At 38.8% G+C, this 25,456-nt stretch overlaps 1 protein-coding gene across 6 annotated transcripts in view; it reads left to right on the forward strand.

The window, feature by feature from the left end:
• Positions 1-25,456, forward strand: part of TTC21B (tetratricopeptide repeat domain 21B) — a 94,117-nt gene that overhangs the window by 53,566 nt on the left and 15,095 nt on the right. For 5 of the 6 annotated variants that reach the window (XM_004004638.6, XM_060411116.1, XM_060411117.1 and 2 more), the window contains 3 exons: positions 13,438-13,588; positions 13,761-13,922; positions 15,995-16,190. In XM_004004638.6, the coding sequence (XP_004004687.3) occupies positions 13,438-13,588; positions 13,761-13,922; positions 15,995-16,190 (509 nt within the window). Of the gene's footprint in view, positions 1-13,437; positions 13,589-13,760; positions 13,923-14,779; positions 15,101-15,994; positions 16,191-25,456 lie in introns of those variants that run through there. The other variant, XM_060411120.1, reaches the window with a different exon arrangement.

Here is a 25,456-nt window from a genome sequence, read left to right on the forward strand (position 1 = left end):
AACAAACAAACAAAAAAAACAGATCTCTTCCCTTGTGAATATTTTTGTAAGTCTTTGCTGGCGACATTGCCACTATGTAAGATCTGAAGAAGCCCTCATCTGTCACAGGAATTTGGTATCACCCAGGTTACTTGGCACCAGCACTTTTTTCAAATAGATAATAGTGGTGCTCTGGACTGTCTACTTAAAAACAAACAAAAAGTGGGTTATTATAAATTCAGTCGAAGGACCTGTTACTCCAGAGATAACTAAACAATAGACAGCCACCAGCATCGGATATATTTCCAGGTACATAGATGCTGCAAAGTAAATGTTTACTGGTTAAATGGATCAATGAATGACTGCGAAATACCAAGTTGTTTAAAAATACAAAATTTTAAGTAAACTTTTATTGTCTATGTGATATTTTATGCTTTTAGTCTTTTCATTCTATGCTTTATTCCTAATAGGACTTTATAAACTTATATACTAGTCAGTTTTTTCAGAATTATTCTAAAACCTGCACAATACTTCATGTGTGTTATAGATTATTCTTAGCAGAACATCTTATACTTTAACGTTGTGTTTGAGCTTCCTTCAGAAATGTACTAATTTGACTTAACCTAGCTAGTAGAAAATTCTCCTTACAGATCTAATTATTGCACTCTTAACAGATTACAAACCTTTTCTCTCTCAAAATCTCCAGATTATCCTGAGTTTTCCCCTGGCCTCACATTAATCAGTTAGCAAGTCCCATTAGTTCTCTCTATTTAACAGTGAACTATCACATCCTATCTTCTCCTAGCCCCCTGCTCTAATTAAGGACTTTATTAACCTGGCACTAGTGGTTAAGAATCCACTTGCCAAGCAGGAGACAAGTTCAATCCCTGGATTAGGAAGATCCTTGGAGTAGGAAATGGCAACCCACTCCAGTATTCTTGCCTGGGAAATCCCATGGACAGAGGCACCTGGCAGGCTACAGTCCATGGGGTCTGAAAGAGTTGGACACGACTGAGCGACTTCGCACATACCTCTCACATGGGCTAATGCAGTTTCCCAGCTAATCTTCCAGTCTCTAGGCTCCTGTTCTTCCAGGCTATTTCATATTCATTCTAAAACTATTCTTCTGCTTTTAAAAAAAGTCTAAAAGTCTAAACTAGAGCATTATTTTGATAATGATATATGCCAGGGTTACCCTTCCGTCTGTATTTCGTATCCCACTTCCTCTAATTCAGTATACAGCACTCTCCATTCTATTATAAGTCATGTCTTTGCACATGCTGTCTGCACTTTGAATAACAAGATCTCCCTCATGTCCTTCAGGCTGCTGGAAGGTCTGTCCAATGTGAAACCTCTTCTTCCCCCCCAAAGAAATGTTAAGAAATGCACTGAAATTCCATAGCACTTCAATCCTCATTACATCAGACTGTGTTTTTGTTTTTTTTTTTTAGTAAGTCCTCACTAGTCATAAATAATCATGAACTAACTTTTCAGAATATAATACAGTTCATCTTTTGACAGATTTCTTAAGTGTACAGATTTGTCCTCTGTCAAATTTCATGGTTAACCAAAAGACAAGTTAATGCAGTCTAACCTATCAGTGGTAATTATAACTTCAACTAATAATAACTGCATTTCAGTAATATTTTAAGGTGATAATTATTCAAGAAACTGGCCTAAAGTTGACTTTAGATTATATCAGCAATATCATACATCACACACATTAGCAAAGTCATGCAAAAAATTGGGGGCCAAAAATTTCAACCTAAATTTACTTCTTGTCTAATCCAATATAGCTTTTAGATTCTATGGCTTTTTTATAGGGTAGTCCTAGTTTTTATTACAATATTTGGCATTTTATATATTACTATTGATGTTTGTAGTTTTAAGCTCTTTAATGCTTTTATTTTACTTGATTTCCGTGGCACTCTCAAGGTCAATATTATAATCTTATTTTAAGAAAGTGAGTGATCCCAGACTCAGAATTTGAGTAATTTGCTTGAATTTGCATAGTCAAAGAAAGATAGAAAGTGAAGTGGCTCAGTCGTGTCCAACTCTTTGTGACCCCATAGACTATAGCCTACCAGGCTCCTCCATCCATAGTATTTTCCAAGCAAGAGTACTGGAGTGGGTTATCATTTCCTTCTCCAGGGGATTTTCCTGACCCAGCAATCAAACCCGGGTCTCCTGCATTGTAGGCAGATGCTTTACCGTCTAAGCCACCAGGGAAGCTGAGTTTCATAGTCTATGGATACTACAAATATCCAAATCTTCTTTCTGAAACTGTATTCTTATTATATCCTCTTTTTAATGATGCCAAAGGCAGAGGCAATAAAATTTTGAAACCAAACATTATGGTTTAAGAAAGGCAAGTCGGGGGGGGGGGGGTTGGCAGGTGTGGTCAGGATGGCAGAGTATTAGGACATGAAGTTTAGCTCCTCCCACAAATGCATCAAAAATATATCTACATGTGGAATGACTGTCATAGAATATCTACTAAATGCTGGCAGAAGATCTCAGACCTCTGAAAGGAAAGAAAATCTCCACATAACCTGGTAGAACAAAATAGAAAAGAAAAGCAAAAAAGTGAGAAAGGAATTAGGGATGGAGCCTGTCCTCCTGGGAGGGAACTGTGAAAGAGGAAAGGGTCCTGCACCCTGGGAAGTCCCCTCATGGGGAGACCAGCTGGAACAGAGGGGGAGCTTTGGAGCCTTGGTACATGCAGCAACTGTTTTTGCCCCAGCTAGAGCAGAGAGAGACATGCACAGACAGTCAGTGCCACCACTCTGCACTCACCACCCTGAAACACATGTCTGCCAGTGTGGGTGGGGGCTTGGTAGAGAAGCTCAGGATTCAGAGATCAGATCCAGGGAGTAAAGTGGGGTGGGCTATGAAGAAACCTCAAGATGCTAGAATCTGCAGCTGCACCTGAGGATGTAGGCAGAGAAGCCTGGTCTGCTTTAGAGACTGGGCATCACTATGTGGGTAGGGTGCAAGGGGAGGGATGGAACTCGCCATTACAGCCTTTTCTCCTTCGTGAGCTCTCAGATGTCAAGATGCAGCCTGCATGAGCTCCAGGAGCAGTTGTAAGCCACCACTGCCCCTAGGGCTTCAGAGGTGGTTGTGAGCTACCACCACTGCCCTCCTCTGTGCTTCAGGATAGGTCTCCTGCCAATGACTTCATCCTTCTGAATTCCCTGTGCATTCATGAGCTGCCTCTGTTCCCACTGCATGTTCTAGGGTCGTGTATGAACCACCACCACTGCTGAGAACCCCCATGACTGGGCACCAGCAGCTGCATCTGGATACCCTTTTCAAGGGGATAATGACTAGCCCACACTAAGGAAAGAGGCAACAAGCATCCATACAATAAACAGCCCTCACACCAAAAATATTAATCCCACATGAGCTACATAGGGATGCTCCCACATATAAATAGGCCTCCAAGACCACAGTACATAACTGTTTCTCCTAAACTCAGAGTAAGAGAAATAGAAGTAAAATGAAGCAGAGGAACCACTCCCAGTTAAAAGACTAGAAGAACTCCCCTGAAAGAACAGGCAATGAAACAGACCTCTTCAGTGAATAGACACCAATCTCAAAAAGAAGATAATGAAAATACTGAAGGAGTTAAGAAAGGCTGTCAACAGAAATGCAGAGTACTTAGAAAGAAACTAGAAAATGTAAAAAAAAGGAAAGAAAAAGAACCAAGGAAAATTAGAAAACTCATTTACCAAGAGAAAAACTGAGCTAAAGACAATGAATAATGGAATAAATAATGCAGAGTGAATAAGTAACCTGGAAGATAGAATAATGAAAAACACCCAACAGGACAGAATGGGGAAAAAAAAAAATGAAAGCAATATATGAGACCTTTGGATAATTTACCATGCCAATCTATGCATAATAGGGATTCCAGAGGGGAAGAAAGAAAAAAAGAACTCAACACCACATATAAAGAAATTATGGCTAAAAACTTCCCAAAACCTAAAGAAAGAAACAGACACCCAGGTCCTACAAGAAGCACAGAGGTAGGTAATCATTCACACACTAATATGATATCAAAACCAGCAGTTGTGAGGAGAGTACAAATGCAGGATATTGAAAATGCACTTGAAATTAAAAGATCACCAACTTAAAAGCAATCTTGTTTATATACAGACTGCTATATCAGAGCCTCATGGTAACTGCAAATTGAAAATCTCTAATAGACACAGAAAAAGAAATCCAAACACTGAAGTTAGTTATCAGATCACAAGAGAAAAAAGGGGAGGGAAGGAAAAACACCTACAAAAACAAACTCAAAGCAATTAACAAAATGGCACCAAGAACATACATATTGATAATTATCTTAAACATGAATGTATTAAATGCTCCAACCAGAATGTATAGACTGAATGAAAAATAAAATGTATTAAAGACCTAAATGTAAGACCACCTGATACTATAAAACTCTTAGAGAAAAACATAAATTTTTGACATAAATTGCAACAGTATCTTTTTGGATCCATCTCCCAGAGTCATGGAAATAAAAACAAATAAAAATGGGTAAACTCTACCTAAACTCTAAAGCTTTTTGCACAGCAAAGGAAACCAAAAAGATAACAGAAAGGATAACAAAAAGATAACCCACAAAATGGGAGAAAATATTTGCAAATGATGAGACTGATGAGATTAATCTCCAAAGTCTATAAAGACCTCATGTAGTACAATACCAAAAAAATAAACCGCCCAATCAAAAAATAGGCAGAAGACCTAGATTGACATTTCTACAAAGAAGACACACAGATGACCAAGAGACAGGAAAAGATGCTCAATACTGCTAATTATCATAGAAATGCAAATTAAAATTACAGTAAGATATCACCTGACACCACTCAGAATGGCCATCATCAAAAAGTCTAAAAACAGTAAACACTGGAGAGAATGTGGAGGAAAGGAAACCCTACTACCCTGCTGATGGCAGCGTGCATTGGTACAGCCACTATGGAGAACAGTATGGAGAGTTCTTAAAAGCTAAAAGTAGAGCTACCATATATACGAGCCAGTAATCCCACTCCTGGGCATATATCCAGACAAAGTCCTGGTTTGAAAGGATACACTGTAACACTGTCTACAATAGGGAAAACATGGAAACAACGGAGATCTTCACTGATAGATGAATGGATAAAGAAGATGTAGTACATATGTACAGTGGAATATGACTCAGCCATTAAAAAGAGTGAAATGATGCCATTTGCAGTAACATGGATGGACCTGGAGACTATCCTACTAAGTGAAGTAAGTCAGACAAAGACAAATATATATCACGTGCTGAATCTAAATATACAAATGAACTTATTTACGAAGCAGGAACAGACTCACAGAAATCAAACTTATGGTTACCAAAGGGGAAAGGTCAAGGAGAAAGGATAAGTTGGGAGTTTAGGATTGATATATACACACTACTGTACTTAAAATATAGAAGGAAACGGCAACCCACTCCAGTACTCTTGCCTAGAAAATCCCATGGACGGAGGAGCCTGGTGTCCATGGGGTCGCAAAGAGTTGGACATGACTGAGCGACTTCACTTTCACTATACTTAAAATAGATAACTGAGAAGGACTGACAGTGTAGTACAGGGAGCTCTGCTCAATATTGTCTAATAGCCTAACCAGGAAAAGAATGTGAAAAGGAATGAATACGTGCATATGTATAACTGAGTCACTTCACTGTATACCTGACTATACTCCAGTATAAAATAAACATTTTTTAAAAAAGAATAGCTTTATTTTCATCTACAAAAAAGAATTTCTTAGACAAGCAGAAACTAAAACAGCATTACTAAATCCTAGAGGAAATATCAAGAGTTCTTCTCTGCATAGGAAAGAAGAAAGAATATATAGGAAATAGAAAATCACAGTTAGAAAGCAAATCATCCTAGTAAGCCAGGACATGGCTTAAAAAAACATTTTAAAAAAATTTTCAGTGAAACTAAAGATAACCACAATGAACAGTAAAAAATGTAAAAGAGGACATCAAAATTATAAAATGTGTATGAGGAGAGTAAGAAAAAGTAGATTTTTTTTTTCATATCTTCAAATGTGTTTGAGCCTATATGAGTACCAGTCTAAGGCAAGTAGGTATAGGATGTGATTAACATACTTGAAAAACAGGATAACCACAAATCAAAAACATAACAGAAGATTCACAGAAACCAAGAAGAAGAGAACATAAGTATAATACAAGAGAAAATCATCAAACCACAAAAGAAAACAAACAGAAAAAGGGATAAAGCAGAAATATAAAATCAATGGGAAAGTAACGTTAAAATGGCAGCAGTGAGTTATCTGTCAATAATTGCCTTAAATGTCAATGGACTAAGTGCTCCAATCGAAAGAGAGAGAGTAGCAAAGTGGATTAAGGAAGAAGAAAAACCCAAGAGTCTACAATATGCTGCCTACAAGAGACCCACTTTAGGTCAAAGGACACACAAAGATTGAAAGTGAAGGGATGGAAAACATTTTTCCTGGAAATGAGAAGAAATCAGGGGTAGTATTGCTCATGTCAGACAAAATAAACTTTAAAAGGAGAAATTCACTGATTCAGTTATACACATATTTACTCTTTTTTCAAATTCTTTTCCCATTTAGGTTATTAGGGAATATTGAGCAGAGTTCCTAAAGAAAGTTAGAGGAGGACACTATATAATGACAAAAGAATCAATACAAGATTTTACACTTGTCTACATATATGCATAGGGGATTGGAATGCAAAGTAGAAATCAAGAGAGAATGAACAACTGGCAAGTTTGGCCTTGGAATATGAAATGAAGCAGGACAAAGGCTAACAGTTTTGTCAAGAGAACACACTGGTCATAGCAAATGCTGTTTTCCAACAAACCAAAAGATGCTTCTACACGTGGACATCACCACATGGTCAGTACTGAAATCAGATTGATTATATTCTTTGTAGCCAAAGATGGAGAAGTTCTATACAGTCAGCAAAAATAAGACCTGGAGTTGACTGTGGCTCAGATCATCAGCTCCTCATTGTGAAATTTAGGTTCAAATTGAGGACAGTAGGGAAAACCATCAGACCATGCAGGTATGACCTAAATCAAATTCTTTATGATTACACAGTGAAAGTTACAAATAGATTCAAGGGAGTAGATCTGGTAGACAGAATACCTGAAGAGCTGTGGACAGAGGTTCATAACACTGAGAAGGAGGCAGTGACCATAACCATCCCAAAGGAAAAGAAATGCAACAGGGCAAAATAGTTGTCTAAGGAGGCTTTTCAAATCGCTGAGGAGAGAAGAGAAGCAAAAGGCAAGGAAGAAAGAGAAAGATACATCCAACTGAATTCAGAGTTCCGGAGAATAGCAGGGAGAGATAAGGCCTTCTTAAGTAAACATTGCAAAGAAATAGTGGAAAACAATAGAACAGGAAAGACTAGAGATCTCTTCAAGAAAATTGGAAATATCATGGGAATATTTCATGCAACGATAATAATGACAAAGGACAGAAGCAGTAAGGACCTGACAGAAATAGAAGCGATTAAGAAGAGGTGGCAAGAATGCACAGAACTATACAAGGGAGGTCTTAATGAACCAAATAACCATAATGGTGTGGTCACTCACACCTAGAGCCAGACATCAAAGAGTGTGAAGCCAAGTGGGCCTTAGGAAGCATTACTATGACCAAAGCTAGTGGAGGTGATGGAATTCCAGCTAAGCTATTTCAAATCCCCAAAGATGCTGCTGTTAAAGTGCTGCACTCAATAGATCAGCAAATTTGGAAAATTCAGCAGTGGTCACAGGACTGGAAAATGTCAGTTTTCATTCCACTCCCAAAGAAGGGTAATGCCAAAGAATGTTCAAACTACCGTGCAATTGCTCTAAATTCACATGCTAGCAAGATTTTGCTCAAACTCCTTCAAGCTAGGCTTTAGCAGTATGTGAACCGAGAATTTCCAGATGTACAAGTTGGATTTAGAAAAGGCAGAGGAACCAGAGATCGGAGCGCCAACATTCACTGGATCATAGAGAAAGCAAGATTTCCAGAAAAACATCTGACTCCATTGACTATGCTAAAGCCTTTGACTGTGTGAATCACAACAAACTGTGGAAAATTCTTAAAGAGAGGGGAATACCTCATCACCTTACCTGCCTCCTGAGAAACCTGTATGTGGATTAAAAAGCAACAGAACTGGACATGTAACAGTGAGCTGGTTCAAAATTGGTGGAAAGGAGTATGTCAAGGCTGTACATTGTCACTCTGCTTATTTAACTTCTATGCACACTACGTATGTGAAATGGTGGGCTAGATGAATCACAAGTTGGAGTCAAGAATGCTGGGAGAATATCAACAACCTCAAATATGCACATGGTGACACCCTAATGGCAGAAAGTGAGGCGGAACTAAGGAGCTTCTTGATGAGGGTGAAAGAGGAGAGTGAAAAAAAAAAAAAAAAAACATGGCTTAAAACTCAGCATTCAAAAAACGAAGATCGTGGCATCCAGTCCCATCACTTCATGACAAATAGAAGCAGAAAAGGTGGAAGCAGCGACAGATTTTCTTTTCTTGGACTCCAAAATCACTGCAGACAGGGACTGCAGCCATGAAATTAAAAGACACTTCCGCCTTGGAACAAAAGCCATGACAAGCCCAGACAGTGTATTAAAAGGAAAAGACATCATTTGCTGACAAAGGGCCGTATAGTCAAAGCTATTGTTTTGCCAGTAGTCATGTACGAATGTGAGGGGTGGACCAAAAAGAAGGCTGAGCGCCAAAGAATTGATCCTTTTTAACTGTGGTGCTGGAGAAGACTCTTGAGAGTCCTTTGGACAGCAAGGAGATCAAACCAGTCAATCCGAAAGGAAGTCAACCCTGAATATTCATTGGAAGGACAGATCCTGAAGCTCCAATCCTTTGACCACTTGATGTGAAGAGCCCACTCATTGGAAAAGACCCTGATGCTGGGAAAGATTGAAGGCAAAAGGAGAAGGGGGTGGCAGAGGATGAGATGGTTAAATAGCATCACCAACTCAATGGACATGAGTTTGAGCAAACTGGGAGATCGTGGAGGACAGAAGAGCCTGGCATGGCGCAGTCCATGGGGTAGCAGAGAGTCACACACAACTTAGTGACTTAACAGCAGCAGCAGCAACATATATGCACTTAATATAGGAGCACCCAAATGTCTAAGGCAATACTAACAGACATAAAAGGGAGAAATAGACAGGAATACAACAGGAGACTTTTACACCTCACTTAAATCAATGGACAGATCTTCTAGACAGGAAATGAATAAGGCAACAGAGATCCCAAGTGATATAATAGTACAGTTAAGACTTAATTGATATGTTCAGGTCATTAAATCCCCCATTCCCCCCAAAAAAAAACACCAGAGTACACATTCTTTACATGCACCTGGAACGTTCTCTAGGATTGACCACATCAGTTCAGTTCAGTCGCTCAGTCATGTCCAACTCTGCGAACCCATGAATCGCAGCACGCCAGGCCTCCCTGTCCATCACTAACTCCCAGAGTTCACTCAGACTCACGTCCATTGAGTCAGTGATGCCATCCAGCCATCTCATCCTCATTCATCCCCCTCTCCTCCTGCCCCCAATCCCTCCCAGCATCAAAGTCTTTTCCAATGAGTCAACTCTTCGCATGAGGTGGTCAAAGTACTGGAGTTTCAGCTTCAGCATCAGTCCTTCCAATGAACACCCAGGACTGATCTCCTTTAGGATGGACTGGTTGGATCTCCTTGCAGTCCAAGGGACTCTCAAGAGTCTTCTCCAACACCACAGTTCAAAAGCATCAGTTCTTTGGCGCTCAGCTTTGGGAAGTTTATAGCAATGCAGGCCTTCCTCACAGTAACAAGAAAAATCTTGAACAACCTAATTTGCCACTTAACTAGAAAAAGAAGAACTAATAAAACCTAAAGTCAGCAGAAGGAAGGAAATAATAAAGATCAAATAGGAAATAAATAGAGATTTAAAGCAATAGAAAATATCAATAAAACCAAGAGCTAGTTCTTTAAAGAGGAAAGCTTCTGCACAGCAAAGGAAACCGTAAACAAATGAAAAGATTCAAAGAATGGGAGAAAATGTTTACAAACGATGCAGCCGACAAGGGCTTAGTTTGCAAACTATACAAACAGCTCATACAAGTCAACAGCTAAAAAAAAAACCCACTTTAAAATGGGCAGAAGACCTAATTTGACATTTCTCCAAAGAAATATAAAGGGACAGTAGGCACATGAAAAGATACTCAACATAGCTAATTAAAGAACTGCAAATCAAGCTGCAATGAAATACCACCATACACTGGTCAGAATAGCTATTATTAAAAACCCTACAAGTAACAAATGCTGGAGAAGATATGGAGAAAAAGGGACCCTCCTACATTGTTGTTGGTGGGAATGTAAGTAGGTACAGCCACTATGGAAAACAGTAATGGAAGTTCCTGAGAAAACTAAAAATAGAAATACCATTTGATTCAGCAGTCCCACTCCTGTGTATCTATCCAGACACACTGTATAATCTAAACGTGCACCCTTCTGTTCACAGCAGCACTATTCACAATAGCCAAGACGTGGAAACAACCTAAACATCCATCAACAGAGGAATGGATAAAGAAGTAGTAGTACATATATGCAGTGGAATATTACTCAGCCGTGAAAACAGAATGAAATCATGCCATTTGCAGCAACATGATTAGGGATTATTATAATAGGTGAAGTAAGTCAGAAAGAGAAAGACAAATAGCATACGATACCACTTACATGTGAAATCTAAAATATGACAAATGAACCTATCTACAAACCAGACTCATGGAGGTAGAGAAGGGCTGTGGTTGCCATGGGGAAGAGAGTTCAGGGGAGGATGTAGTGGGAGGTTGGGGTTAACAGATGTAAGCTATTACATTTGGAGTGGATAAACAACAAGGGTCTACTGTATAGCACAAAACTGTATATTCAGTATCCTGTGATTAACCATAATAGAAAAGAATATTAATAAAAGTGTATATTTGTATAACTGAATCACTTTCTGTACAGAAGAAATTAACATACCAATCAACTATGTGTCAGCAAAACTTTTTAAAAGACAAATGGTTATATTGTAACCTGGATTGTTTTGACATCGTATAAAAGAGTAGATACAAAGCCCACAGAGGGCTGTTTTTTTCATGATTTTTTTGTATTTGTTAAAACATACATAACATAAAATTTGCCACTTTAGCCCTTCTTCAGTGTGTGGTTCAGTGGCATTAAGTACTTTGACATTTTTGTGTAACCATCACCATGATCCATCTCGAGAACTTTTTCTTCATTTCAAACTGAAATTCTATACCCTAACTCCCCATTTTCTGCAGGCCCTGACAATCACCATCTGCTTTTTGCCTCTATGAATTTGATTCCTCTAGATACCTTTTATAAATGGAATCATACAGTACTTGTTCTTTTTTTTATTGGCTTATTTCACTTAATTCAGTGTTTTTAAGGGTTATCTATATTGTGTGTGGCACATCAGAATTTTCCTTCCTTTTTAAGTTGAAATAATATGCCTTTAATATATATACCATGTTTTATTTATCCATGCATCCACTGATGGATATTTGGGTTGTTTCCACCTTTTGGCTGCTGTGAACACTGGTGTACAAATATTTCATTAGGTCGCTGCTTTCAGTTCTTGGGGGTATATACCCAGAAATGGAAGCACTGGATTATATGGCATGTTCTCTTTCCTTAGAAAACAGAATCAGGATAAATTGCTTTTAAAAGTTTTTATTTGTATGTGTGCGCTTTAATTCTAGGAATTCCATAACTTCATTGGTATAATCCATGGAATTTTCTAGGCTAGAATACTGGAGTGAGTAGCCTTGCCCTTCTCCAGGGGATCTTCCCAACCCAGGGATCGAACCCAGGTCTCCCACATTGCGGGCAGATTCTTTACCAGCTGGGCCACAAGGGAAGCCCAAGAATACTGGATAGGGTAGCCTATCCCTTCTTTAGTGGAACTCCCCGACCCAGGAATCAAACCAGGGTCTCTTGCATTGCAGGTGGATTCTTTACCAACTGAGCTATCAGGGAAGCCCCATCAAAGTGATCAAAATAGCTTATATAAATAAGGAATTTTATAAATCCCCTACCATGCATCCTGTGCACTTATAAGATCCAATACCTAAAAAACATAACTATACAGAAATGAAGTGTGAGCGTCAGTGTGATAGACAAGAATGCAGTGACTAAAATGTTTTTGAAGACCATGTTATGACAATTGGGAAATGTTTACTATACAATGTTGAGTCAAAATCAGAGTCCCAAACATGACTCTAACTTTTATATATGTAAGCAACATATTTGTTTGCATTTAAATATTTATAAATTGATTTCCACTCATAAACATAGGAAATGTACCAAAATGTGATAATCTCTAGTTGGTGGGAATATGAAGGATTATTTTTCTCCTTTATACTTTTCTATAGTTTTCCAAATTTTCTGAATTGTCCATGCATTATTTTTATAATCTTAAAAAACAGGTATTAAAATGACTCTCAAAATTTAGTATTTTAGTGATTAGAAAGGACCGAATAGATTTAATTTCTGACAGAGCCTGCCAGAAAATTATACCCAAGACTAAATAACTAACTCTTTTTCCTTAGAAGAAGATAAAGTAGGATTAAAATACTGGGATTAATATGTTAAGGTTGTAATATGGCAAGTGAGTATCTAGTGTTTCAGGTACATATACACATTAAGGCATGTCTGAAGTAAAATTCCTAATTGCTCACCCTAAACGTTATCATCAAGATGTTCTCACCTGCTTCCTAGCTGCCTGCCTGTTAAGTCGCTTCATTCGTGTCCAACTCTATGCAACCCTATGGATTATAACCTAACCAGGCTCCGCTGTCCATGGGATTCTCCAGGCAAGACTACTGAAGTGGGTTGCGATGCCCTTCTCCAGGGTATCTTCCTGACCCAGGGATCGAACCCACATCTCTACTTCTCCTGCATTGGCAGGCAGGTTCTTTACCACTAGCACCACCTCAGAAGCAGAAGTCAGAAAGCATATCTCAGAGACAGACTTGTCCTGTGCAATCAAATTGATCCTCCTGAATTGTACTCGTAAGAGTTTAGATCGTGCAGAGGCTGTTTCTTTCTAGAAGGTTTTGGTCCCAGGAATAATGACTGAAAGGTAAGTCACAACGAATATGCATTTTATAGATTTGCCTATAATGAACATTCTCTCACTGTCACCAGACCAACCCCACCTTTATTGTTTGAGAAATCATCCACTGTCCATACAGTCTCTTTAGGGACTTATAACCCCTAAGGCAATTCTTTTGTTTATATTTAAATTGCACTTCATTTGAAGCAAACTATACTTTAATAAAGTAAGATTTCAACCATCAAAACAAAAGCTGTAAAATGTTGTCCATAACCAAAATGTTCTTTGTTTCTAGATAATTATATGACGTTATCTCGTTTAATTGATTTCTTAAGAAGATGTGGAAAACTTGAAGATGTTCCACGATTTTTCTTAATGGCTGAGAAACGTAACTCCAGAGCAAAACTGGAGCCAGGATTTCAGTACTGTAAAGGATTATATCTTTGGTAAATTTATTAGCAAATAAACTCTATATAATGGGGTTTTTTTTCTCATTGAATTACATTTTCTGCATTTTAAAGTGATAGTTTTATTTGCTAAATAAATTATGAATGATTTAAACTTTGTAGTGATTGAGATAAGTAATTCTTTTTTTTTTTTTTTTAAACATATAACAAGGTATACTGGAGAACCAAATGATGCCCTTCGACATTTTAATAAAGCTCGGAAAGACAGTGACTGGGGCCAAAATGCCCTTTATAATATGATAGAAATCTGTTTGAATCCAGATAATGAAACTGTTGGAGGTGAAGTATTTGAAAATCTGGATGCAGATCCGGGGTGAGTAGTAGTTGACAAGATAACTTAAAAAACAAAACAAAACACTTCTTAGGGGCAAATAAGCAAGGGTATTTTATAAAGGAGAACTACATTCCAGGATAGCACTAATGAAAGTTTAGTGAATAAATCAGCTGGAATAACTCTTCTCTGAAACAAGTATGAAATGCTTATAGAAAGTTTCCTAAATCAGAATAGATGTTCTGTGAAAAATGGGATGAATTGTAGAGTATGATTACTTAGGAAAAAACTGTCCACATAACAGTAACTTCCTAGCATGATAGCTATCTGCCAAACCCTGTGCTCTATACTTTATTAATGTACTGTCTTATTAATATTTAATCCCTATTACAACATTGTGAAAAAGCTCCGAGTTAACCTGTCTAGTGTGATGGAGTTAGAATATGGTGGAGGCAGGCTTTAGGTTGAATCCTACCTGGCCTCAGCGCACCTGCTGCTAGCCTTGTGCACCACTGGTCAGTGGTGATATTTCTGTCAGTGTGTGTTTGTTGCTTGTCCTTTCGTCAGAATCAGGGAAGGCAGGGAGGGGAGCATAATGATGTAAAGGGATTAGAAGAGACAGTTTCTGCCTCCAGGAACATGCGATTGACCTGGTAGGCAAGACAGTATCTGTAACCATTCAATCTCCAACAAAACAGAAATGGGTTAAATTAATGTTAAGTATTGGAGGAATTCATAGAAATCATAGCAGTCAGGGGAAGCTGCATAGAGGAGTGGGAGAAAACAGGACCCAGTTGCTGAGATGTGTCAGTGACAACTTTGAAGGCTTGGATTACAGAGGCCCACTGAAGGATTTACAGGAAGGGAGAGGCATTTTTATTTTTGTTTGTTTGTTTTAGAAAGGTTAAAGTATCCTACTGTTGTTATGCAACTAAAGGCTGTCCACGTGGAAATCTTCAGCCATGGGCTGAACACACCAAACTCAGAATATAGAACTCAAAAGGGAAGTCACAGCTGGAGATACGAATTTGGGGGACCAGTGCAGAGTGGGTAGTTGGGGCCCCATGAATGACCTGTTTTCAAGTAGAATGCAGTAACGGAAGTCTAAGAATTGGGGGTGTACTGACACTCAAGAGGACTGAAGGAGGAAGAGAGGTAAGGAAAGGACAAAGACTTTGGTAGAAAGAGAAGGAAAACTGTAATCCTAACAAAAAAACAAAGAAGAGGAGCTTGGGAGAAGGTTACCAACAGTGTGAAATGTTTTAGAGAAGGTAAAAGCCTGAGAAAATCAGTGGCTTCAGGGGTTATTAGGCTTTGAGAATTTAATTTCCTTTTGTTAGTTGATTTACTAATACATTATATTCAGGCGTGGGTCAGTATATAAGAAAATTGCTATTGCAGAAATTGTCATTGCACTTAAAATGTATGACCTTTTGACAAATACAGAATTTCTTTTCTTAAAAGTCTAATAGGCAACAGGGAGAGGAAAATTAAGGACACTTTATATGTCTGGCAAACTTAGATTCAAATCCTAGGTTTAATGTAGATATGTGACCTTTGGAAAATTATTAATACTTTCTCTATTGGGGCCTTGGTTTTCTCATATATAAAATGAATTCAACATTGATTGAATGAAGTAACACAGTGCTTGGCACACAGTCAGAACTTTAACATAATTACTTTCTGCTCCCTCCTTTTTAAAAATTAATTTTTTTAAATTGAAGTACAGTTGATTTGCAATATTTTATAGTCTTTTTTTTCATTTTCTGAGCAAATATGCTATTTGATAATTGGATGATTCTACTTATCCTGAATTCAGTTTTGTATTAGTGAAATGAATACACTTACCACAGTGGATAGTATCCAGTTTTTATTTTCAATTTAAAGTGAATAAATGTCTAATGATGTTTGATTGAATCTATGTTAGTTTTGTTTTTTAAAACTAACTGTGCTTTAATTTATATTAGAAAAGAATAAGTGACATTCTTCAACAGGATTAGTTTTAAATTGGTGAGAAAAGTAGAAACCAGTGTACCCTCAAGCTCATTCTAATCTCAATGAATTTTGTTTCATGAGTAATAGATATTAACAAATTCATTTTTAATTGTATACAGTAATTCAACTGAGAAGCAAGAGTCTGTGCAGTTAGCAGTGAGAACAGCAGAAAAGCTCCTTAAAGAACTAAAACCTCAGACTGTTCAGGGTCAAGTACAGCTTCGGATAATGGAAAACTATTGCCTAATGGCCACCAAACAGAAATCTAACGTGGAGCAGGCATTGAATACTTTCACCGAAATAGCAGCATCTGAGGTTAGTAGATTTTCTTTTTCAACTTCACGTGTTACCTTTCCTTGCTGTGTTTAGTCACACAGTTGAGTCCAACTCTTTGCGACCCCATGAACTGTAGCCTGCCAGGCTCCTCTGTCCTTGGGAATTCTCCAGTCAAGAACACTGCAGTGGGTTGCCATGCCCTCCTCCAGGGAAGTCTTCCGAACCCAGGGATCAAACCCAGGTCTTCCACACTGCAGGCAGATTCTTTACCATTTACTCCACCAGTACCTTTCCTTGGTGGTGTAGAAATACGTGTTTTTATTAGTTGTTTATTTTCTGAAGATTGACTTCATTATTTACAATTATTAAAAATTAGGTATACAGTTTGGTATGATTTTCCATCAGGCACCTTTGTTTTCAGAGGAGGCATTGTTACATGCTTATGTGTTGTTATCAGTTCAGTTGCTCAGTCATGTCCAGCTCTTTGTGACCCCATGGACTGCAGCACACCAGGCCTCCCTGTCCATCACCAACTCCCGGAGTTTAATCAAACCCATGTCCATTGAGTCAGTGATGTCATCCAGCCATCTCATCCTCTGTCATCCCCTTTTCCTCCCACCCTCAGTCTTTCCCAGCATCTGGGTCTTTTCAAATGGGTTAGTTCTTCACATCAGGTAGCCAAAGTATTAGAGTTTCAGCTTTAACCTCAGTCCTTCCAATGAATATTAAGGACTGATTTCCTTTAGGATGGACTGGTAGGATCTCCTTGCTGTCCAAGGGATTCTCAAGAGTCTTCTCCAACACCACAGTTCAAAAGCATCAATTCTTCAGTGCTCAGCTTTCTTTCTAGTCCAACTCTCACATCCATACATGACTACTGGAAAAGCCGTAGCTTTAACTAGACAGACCTTTGTTGGCAAAGTAATGTCTTTGCTTTGTAATATGCTGTCTAGGTTGGTCATAACTTTTCTTCCAAGGAGCAAGAATCTGTTAATTTCATGGCTGCAGTCACCATCTGCAGTGATTTTGGAGCCCCCCAAAGTAAAGTCAGCCACTGTTTCCCCATCTATTTGCCATGAAGTGATGGGACCAGATCCCATGATCTTAGTTTTCTTACTGTTGAGTTTTAAGCCAACTTTTTCACTCTCCTCTTTCACTTTCATCAAGAGGCTCTTTAGCTCTTCTTCACTTTCTTCCATAAGGGTCATATCATCTGCATATCTGAGGTTACTGATATTTCTCCTGGCAATCTTGATTCCAGCTTGTGCTTCATCCAGTCCAGCATTTCTCATGATGTACTCTGTGTAGAAGTTAAATAAGCAGGGTGACAATATGCAGCCTTCACATACTCCTTTCCTGAATGGAACCAGTCTGTTGTTCCAGGTCCAGTTCTAACTGTTGCTTCTTGACCTGCATATAGGTTTCTCAGGAGGCAGGTCAGGTGGTCTGGTATTCACATCTCTTTCAGAATTTTCCATAGTTTGTTGTGATCCACATAGTCAAAGGCTTTGGCATAGTCAATAAAGCAGATGTTTTTCTGGAACTCTCTTGCCTTTTTGATGATCCAGCAGATGTTGGCAACTTGATCTCTGGTTCCTCTGCCTTTTCTAAATCTAGCTTGAACATCTGGAAGTTCAACGTTCACGTATTGCTGAAGCCTGGCTTGGAGAATTTTGAACATTACTTTACTAGCATATGAGATGAGTGCAATTGTGCGGTAGTTTGAGCATTCTTTGGCATTGCCTTTTTTTGGGATTGGAATGAAAACGGACCTTTTCCAGTCCTGTGGCCACTGCTGAGTTTTCCAAATTTGCTATCATATTGAGTGCAACACTTTCACAGCATCATCTTTTAGGATTTGAAATAGCTCTACTGGAATTCCATCACCTCCACTCACTTTGTTCGTACTGATGCTTTCTAAGGTCCACTTGACTTCATATTGAGGACGTCTGGCTCTAGGTGAATGATCACACCATCGTGACTATCTGGATCATGAAGATCTTTTTTGTACAGTTCTTCTGTGTATTCTTGCCACCTTTTCTTAATATCTTCTTCTTCTGTTAGGTCCATACCATTTCTGTCCTTTATTGTGCTCATCTTTGCATGAAAAGTTCCCTTGGAATATCTAATTTTCTTGAAGAGATCTCTAGTGTTTCCCATTCTATTGTTTTCCTCTTTTTGCATTGATCACTGAAGAAAGGCTTTCTTATCTCTCCTTGCTATTCTTTGGAAATCTGTATTCAAATTTGTTGTTATATTTATTTCTATTACAATGGTGAGTTTCTAGAGAAGGGAAATTCTGCAGGAGGGCCAAAATTAATTCTCAAGGGAATGGTTTTATCATCTATGTTATAGGTATAGCCTAGGTTAACCTACTAAGTGAAAATGAATACCTGAGTGCCTTGATATCACCTTTTCACTTATGTGAACCTGAGATTTTTCCAGTCACAGACTCGATGGACATGAGTCTGAGTGAACTCCGAGAGATGGTGATGAACAGGGAGGCCTGGCGTGCTGCGATTCATGGGGTTGCGGAGAGTCGGACACGACTGAGTGACTGAACTGAACTGAACTGAAGGACTAAGTGAGATCAGTACTAACAACTTGTAATTCAGTCGTGCAAATGATAATACTGTTCTTTGGCAAGACTGTTATCACCCCCTGCGGCAGTAATAATAATATTTAACAATAATGCATTTTTATTGTTAGATCAAAGACTTTTTTCACCCCATTCAAATCCACCACCCTTGTTACCCTCTGGGCCATCTATTTTCCCTTCTCTCATACAGTGCTCTACTCTCCAATTACTTGTTATTAAGGAAAGAATCCTAGGTACCCACTCCATCAACGGGCTTCCCTGGTGTCTCAGTGGTAGATAATCCACTTGCCAATGCAGAAGACATGGGTTCGATCCCTAGTTCAGGAAGATGCCCTGGAGAAGGAAATGGCAACCCACTCCCGTATTCTTGCCTGGGAAATCTCATGGACAGAGGAGCCTGGTGGGCTATAGTCCATGGGGTCACAAAGAGTCGTACAGAACTTAGTGACTAAACAACAGCTCCATCGACAGTTGGTAATAGCTAATTCTAAGTATACACTAGTTATGTTCTTCCACCATGAAAGACTAATAATTTGGGCCATCTATGGGGTTGCACAGAGTCAGACACGACTGAAGCGACTTAGCAGCAGCAGCAGCAGATATACAGAATTTTGCTGTATTTTCTTCTGGTTCAAAGATCCCAGTGACAACAATAAACCAAAACCCTATGCTGACCCCTTCCCCTGCCTCTCAGGACCCTGGAGGGCTTTGGAACACCTACAGCTCCTGCTGGTACTTGGGTGCAGGTATCCTTGGTGGCACTGACCACCACCGTCAGCCCTCCTGGGAACAAAACAGCAAGGCAGCAGCTACACAGTTCCATCTCACGCTGGGCTTCTGCTGGCATTGAAATAGTGTTTTCAGGGGTTGTGCTCAGTAGAATTGACTGTGCGGGAGCAGATGGATGACAGCAGCTGATCCAGAAATAGGACTGCCCTATATCTAAGACAATCTGTAAGAACACGATGAAGCACCATTTCAAGTAAGGTGTCATAGCTCCTGAATGTTGTGAAGTAACGTTCTGTCATGTAAGGTGGTTTTGAACTGGGAGGCTTAAGAGAACGCTAAAAGCACTAAGTGACATCACAGCTGTTTCCTAGAAAGACTGTGCCAGTTTTTTTGGTTTGTTTTGGTGAGATTGCCGCATGTTTTGTCATTCTAACATGTGTGGTTAATAATATTCTGTCCTCAGATCTGCTTGCTGACCACAGTGTCCAAAGACTGATGTATGAAGTTTCATAAGTGAATTTTATCTTGCATTTTCCCCTTTTAACTCTTAGGCTCTATATATTAAATATAATGAATATTCATTGAGTAACCAGTGGGTGCTAAGCACAGACTCACAAAGAGAAGCCACATATAGTTCCTGTCTTCAAGTTTCTCATAACCTACCAAAGAAGAGACAAGCATACTGACTGTAATGTAAAGCAAAATCTGTTACATTCTGTTCTAAAATTGCAAATAAAAGTGCTGTAGGGGACAGTATAAGGAGAGCTGAGAGATCTTTTCTGTGGAGGACGTTATGATATAAGAAAAACCAGGATAAACTGCATTTTCACAGGCAGAGATGGAAGAAGTATATTCTAAGTTAAGGGGAAAATTTGGACAAAGGCAGGGAGGCCGTGAAGCATAGGGTATATCCGCAGCCCTGTGTGGCATTCAGATTGATTGAAAAACAGGGATATGACAGGAAGACATGGGAGGAAACAGTGGAAGATGCATTAAACCCAAGCTGAAATGGTCCACTTCGTTTCTTTCCCTCGTCTTGAACTATAACGGCACATCATTTATAACAGAGCTATAGCACGTTTTGTGCTATAAAGTGGTTGCACTTTAGAGTGACACACAGAGAGAAGGTGGTACAGATATCCTGAGAGAGAACATCTTAGGATGTCTGCACCAGAAAAGGTATCATGGGTCCAGTGCAGGGGTTGGAATGCAGGTGTGCAGTATTAAAAACCATTCTTCAGTTCACTCGGGAGTGATCAAGCTGTGAGGAATTGATTAATTCTAATTAAACTCAAGGTATGTAAATTTTAAATCAAGGAGCTTACTTTAAATGTGTAGTGTGGGATATTTTTAGTATGTGAATAGATCTGGGCATTTTTTTCAGGACCCTTCTTTTTGTGAACTGTTCTAGGATTTGACAGACAAATACATATTAAGTCTTTATTTATTATACTTTCCTATCCAGCCCACCTGGGATAAGGGTACAGTTCAGGAATTAATAATATCCCACATGTCTTCAGAATCCTTACCAAATTGGTTATATTTGATATTCAAATAAAACCCTTTCTGCCACTCTTTAATTAGAACAAATTACACATTGGAACTTTGAGTGTCTGAAGAACTATGGAGGTTCATAACATTGTACAGGAGGTGGTAACCAAAACCATCCCCAAGAAAAAGAAATGCAACAAGGCAAAATGGTTGTCTGAGGAGGCCTTATAAATAGCTGAGAAAAGAAGAGGAGCAAAAGGCAAAGGAAACAGGAAAAGATGTACCCATCTGAATGCAGAGTTCCAAAAAATAGCAGGGAGAGATAAAAGAGTGTTAAGTGAACAATGCAAAGAAATAGAGGAAAACAATAGAATGGAAAAGACTAGAGATCTCTTTGAAAAGATTAGTGATACCAAGGGAACATTTCATGCAAAGATGGGCACAATAAAGAACAGAAACAGTAAGGACCTAACCGAAGCAGAAGAGATTAAGAAGAGCTGGCAGGAATACACAGAAGAACTGTACAGAAAAAAGTCTTAATGACCAAATTAAGGTCATTGAGATAACCACAATGGTGCGGTTACTCACCTAGAGCCAGACACCCTAGAGTGTGAAGCTAAGTGGGCCTTAGGAAGCATTACTGTGAATAAAGTTAGTGAAGGTGAAGGAATTCCAGCAGAGCTATTTAAAATCCTGAAGGACAATGCTGTTAAAGTGCTGCACTCAATATGCCAGCTATTTGGAAAACTCAGCAGTGGCCACAGTACTGGAAAAAGTCTGTTTTCATTTCAATCCCAAAGAATATTCAAACTACCACAGCTGCACTCATTTCACATGCTAGCAAGGTAATGCCCAAAAACCTTCAAGCTAGGCTTCAACAGTACATGAACTGAGAACTTCCAGATATACAGCTAGATATAGAAAAGGCAGAGGAACCAGAGATCAAATTGCCAACATCCACTGGATCATAGAAAAAGCAAGAGAATTCCAGATAAACATCTACTTCTGCTTCATTGACTATGTTAAAGCCTTTGACTGTGTGGATCACAACAGACTGTGGAAAATTCTTAAAGAGATAGGAATACCACACTACTTTACCTGCCTCTTGAGAATCCTATATGCAAAACAAAAGCACATGGAACCAAACATGGAACAATGGACTGGTTCAAAATTGGGAAAGGAGTGCACCAAGGCTATATATTGTCACCCTGTTTATTTAACTTATGTGTAGAGTACATCATGTGAAATACCAGGGTGGATAGAGCAGAAGCTAGAATCAAGATTGCCGGGAGAAATATCAAGAACCTCAGATATACAGATGACACCACCCTCATGGCAGAAAGTGAAGAGGAACTAAAGAGCCTCTTGATGAAGATGAAAGAGGACAGTTGCAAAAAAAAAAAAAGAAAAACTAGCTTAAAACTCAAGATGCAAAAAACTAACATCATGGCATCTGGTCCCATCACTTTATGGCAAGTAAAAGGGGAAACAACGACAGAGTTTATTTTCCTGGGCTCCAAAATTGCTGTGAACCGTGACTACAGTCATGAAATTAAGATGCTTGCTTTGGAAGAAAAGCTACGACAGACCTAAACACTGTATTAAAAAGCAGAGACATCACTTTGCTGACAAAGGTCTATATAGGCAAAGCTATGGTTTTTCCAGTGGTCATGTACAGATGTGAGAATTAGACCATAAAGAAGGCTGAGCACCAAAGAATTGATGCTTTCAAACTGTGCAACTTGTGAAGACTCTTTGAGAGTTCCTTGAAGAGCAAGGAGATCAAACCAGTCAATCCTAAAGGAAATCAATCCTGAATATTCATTGGAAGGACTGATGCTAAAACTGAAACTCCAGTACTTTGGAGTCACCCATGTCCAGGAAGAACAGAGAGTCCAAGACAGAATAAAAACCCAAGAAGGAACAAACACACCAAGGCACAAGATAATCAAACTGACAAAAATCAAAGACAAAGATAAATTATTAAAAGCAACAAGCAAAAAAAGACAAATAACATCCAAGGAAAACCCCATAAAGTTATCAGCCAATTTCTCAACTGACACCCAACATAGGAGCACCTCAATATGTAAGGTGAATACTAACGCATACAGGGAGGAGTTGACAGTAACACAATAATAGTGGGGGACTTCAGTACCCCACTTTCATCAATGGGCAGATCATCCAAACAGAATATCAGTAAGGAAACACAGGCCTTAAAGTGATGCTTTTCACAAGTTGGGCTTAATTGATATTTATAGAGCATTCTATCCAAAAGCAGCAGGTTACACATTTTTCCCAAGTGGGTGCAGAACATTCTCCAGGATTGAGCTCATGTTGGGCTATAACGTGAGCCTTGGTAAATTTAAGAAAGTCAAAATCATATTCAAGCATCTTTTCTGATCACAGTGCTATGAGATTAGAAATAAACTACAAGGAAAAAAAAAAAAAAACCTCTAAGAAACACAAAGAGGTGGTGGATAAACAATATGCTACTAAACAACCACTGGATCACTGAAGAAATCAAAGAGGAAATTAAAAAAAAAAGGGGGCGGGGGACAAGTGAAAATGAAAGGACAGTGGTCCAAAACAGAAGGGATGCAGCAAAGCAGTTGTAAGAGGGAACTTTATAGCAACGCAGTCTTACCTCAAACAAGAAAAATCTCAAATAAACAACCTAACTTTTCGCCTAAAACAACTAGAGAAAGAAGAACAAACAAAACCTAAAGTTAGTAAAAGGAAGGAAATCATAAAGATGAGAGCAGAAGTAAATGAAATAGAAAAACAAAAACAATTGCAAAATTCAATTAAACTAAAAGCTGGTTCTTTGGAAAGATAAACAAGATTGATAAACCTTTAGCCAGACTCATCAAGAAAAATAGGAAGAGGACTCAAATCAGTAAAATTAGAAATGAAAAAGGAGAAGTTACAATTGACTCCACAGAAATACCAAGAATCGTAAGAGACTCCTATGAACAACTGTATGCCAACAAAATGGACAACCTGGAAGAAATGGACAAATTCTTAGAAAGGTAGTCTCCCTAGACTGAACCAGGAAGAAATAGAAAATCTGAACAGACCAATCACCAGCCCTGAAATTGACACTGTGATTAAAAACCTCCCAACAAACAAAAATCCAGGACCTGACAGCTTCACAGGTGAATTTAGAGAAGAGTTAACACCTATGCTTCTGAACTGTTCCAAAACGTCTCGGAGGAAGGAAAACTTCCCAACTCATTTTATGAAGCCACCATCACCCTGTTAGCAAAACCAAAGATACCAAAATAAAAGAAAATTACAGGCCAGTATCACTGATGAACACAGATGTAGAAATTCTCAACAAAATACTAGCAGTCCATATCCAACAATACATTAAAAGATCATACACCATGATAAGTAGGATTCATCCCAGGGATGCAAGGATTTTTCAACATCTGCAAATCATCAAATTGAAGAATAGAAACCATATGGTCATCTCAATAGATGCAGAAAAGGCTTTTGACAAAGTTCAGCACCCGTTTATGATAAAAAATACACTCCATAAAGTGGGCATAGAGGGTACGTACCTCAACATTAAGAAGGCCATATATGACAAACCTACAGCCAGGATCAGACTCAGTGATAAGAACCTGAAAGCATTCCTAAGATCAGGACAAGACAAGGATGTCCCCTCTCACCACTTTATTAAAAAGTAATTATTTAATTGAAGGATAATTACTTTACAATATTGTGATTTTTTTGCCGTACATCATCATGAATCAGCCACGGGTGCACATGTGTCCCCCAGATCCTGAAGCCCCCTCCCACCCCATCCCTCTGGGTTGTCCCAGAGTACTGACTTTGAGTACCCTGGTTCATGCATCTAATTTGCACTGGTCATCTATTTTACATATGGTAATATACATGTCTTAGCGCTGTTCTCTCAAAGTATCCCACCCTCGCCTTCTCCCACATAGTCCAAAAGTCTGTTCTTTACATCTCTCTTTTGCTGTCTTGCATATAGAATCATCATTACCATCTTTCTAAATTCCATCTATATGTGTTAACATACTGTATTGATGTTTCTCTTTCTGACCTACTTCACTCTGTATAATGGGTACAGTTTTCATCCACCTCACTGGAACTGACTCAAATGCATTCTTTTTTATAGCTGAGTAATACTCCATTGTGTATATGTACCACAACTTCCTTATCCATTTGTCTGCCGATGGACGTCTGGGTTGCTTCCATGTCTTAGCTATTGTAAACAGTGCTGCAGTGAACATTGGGGTACCTGTGTCTCTTTCAATTCTGGTTTCCTCATGTGTATGCCCAGCAGTGGGATTGCTGGGTTGTAAGGCAGTTCTATTTCCAGTTCTTTTTAGGAAATCTCTACACTGTGCTCCATAGTGGCTGTGAAAAGTGAAGTGAAAGTGAAAGTCACTCAGTCATGTCCAACTCTGTGACCCCATGGACTGTGCAGTGCATGGAATTCTTCAGGCCAGAATAA

This window comes from Ovis aries, chromosome 2 (assembly GCF_016772045.2).
Source record: "Ovis aries strain OAR_USU_Benz2616 breed Rambouillet chromosome 2, ARS-UI_Ramb_v3.0, whole genome shotgun sequence".
NCBI classification, from domain to species: Eukaryota; Metazoa; Chordata; class Mammalia; order Artiodactyla; family Bovidae; genus Ovis; species Ovis aries.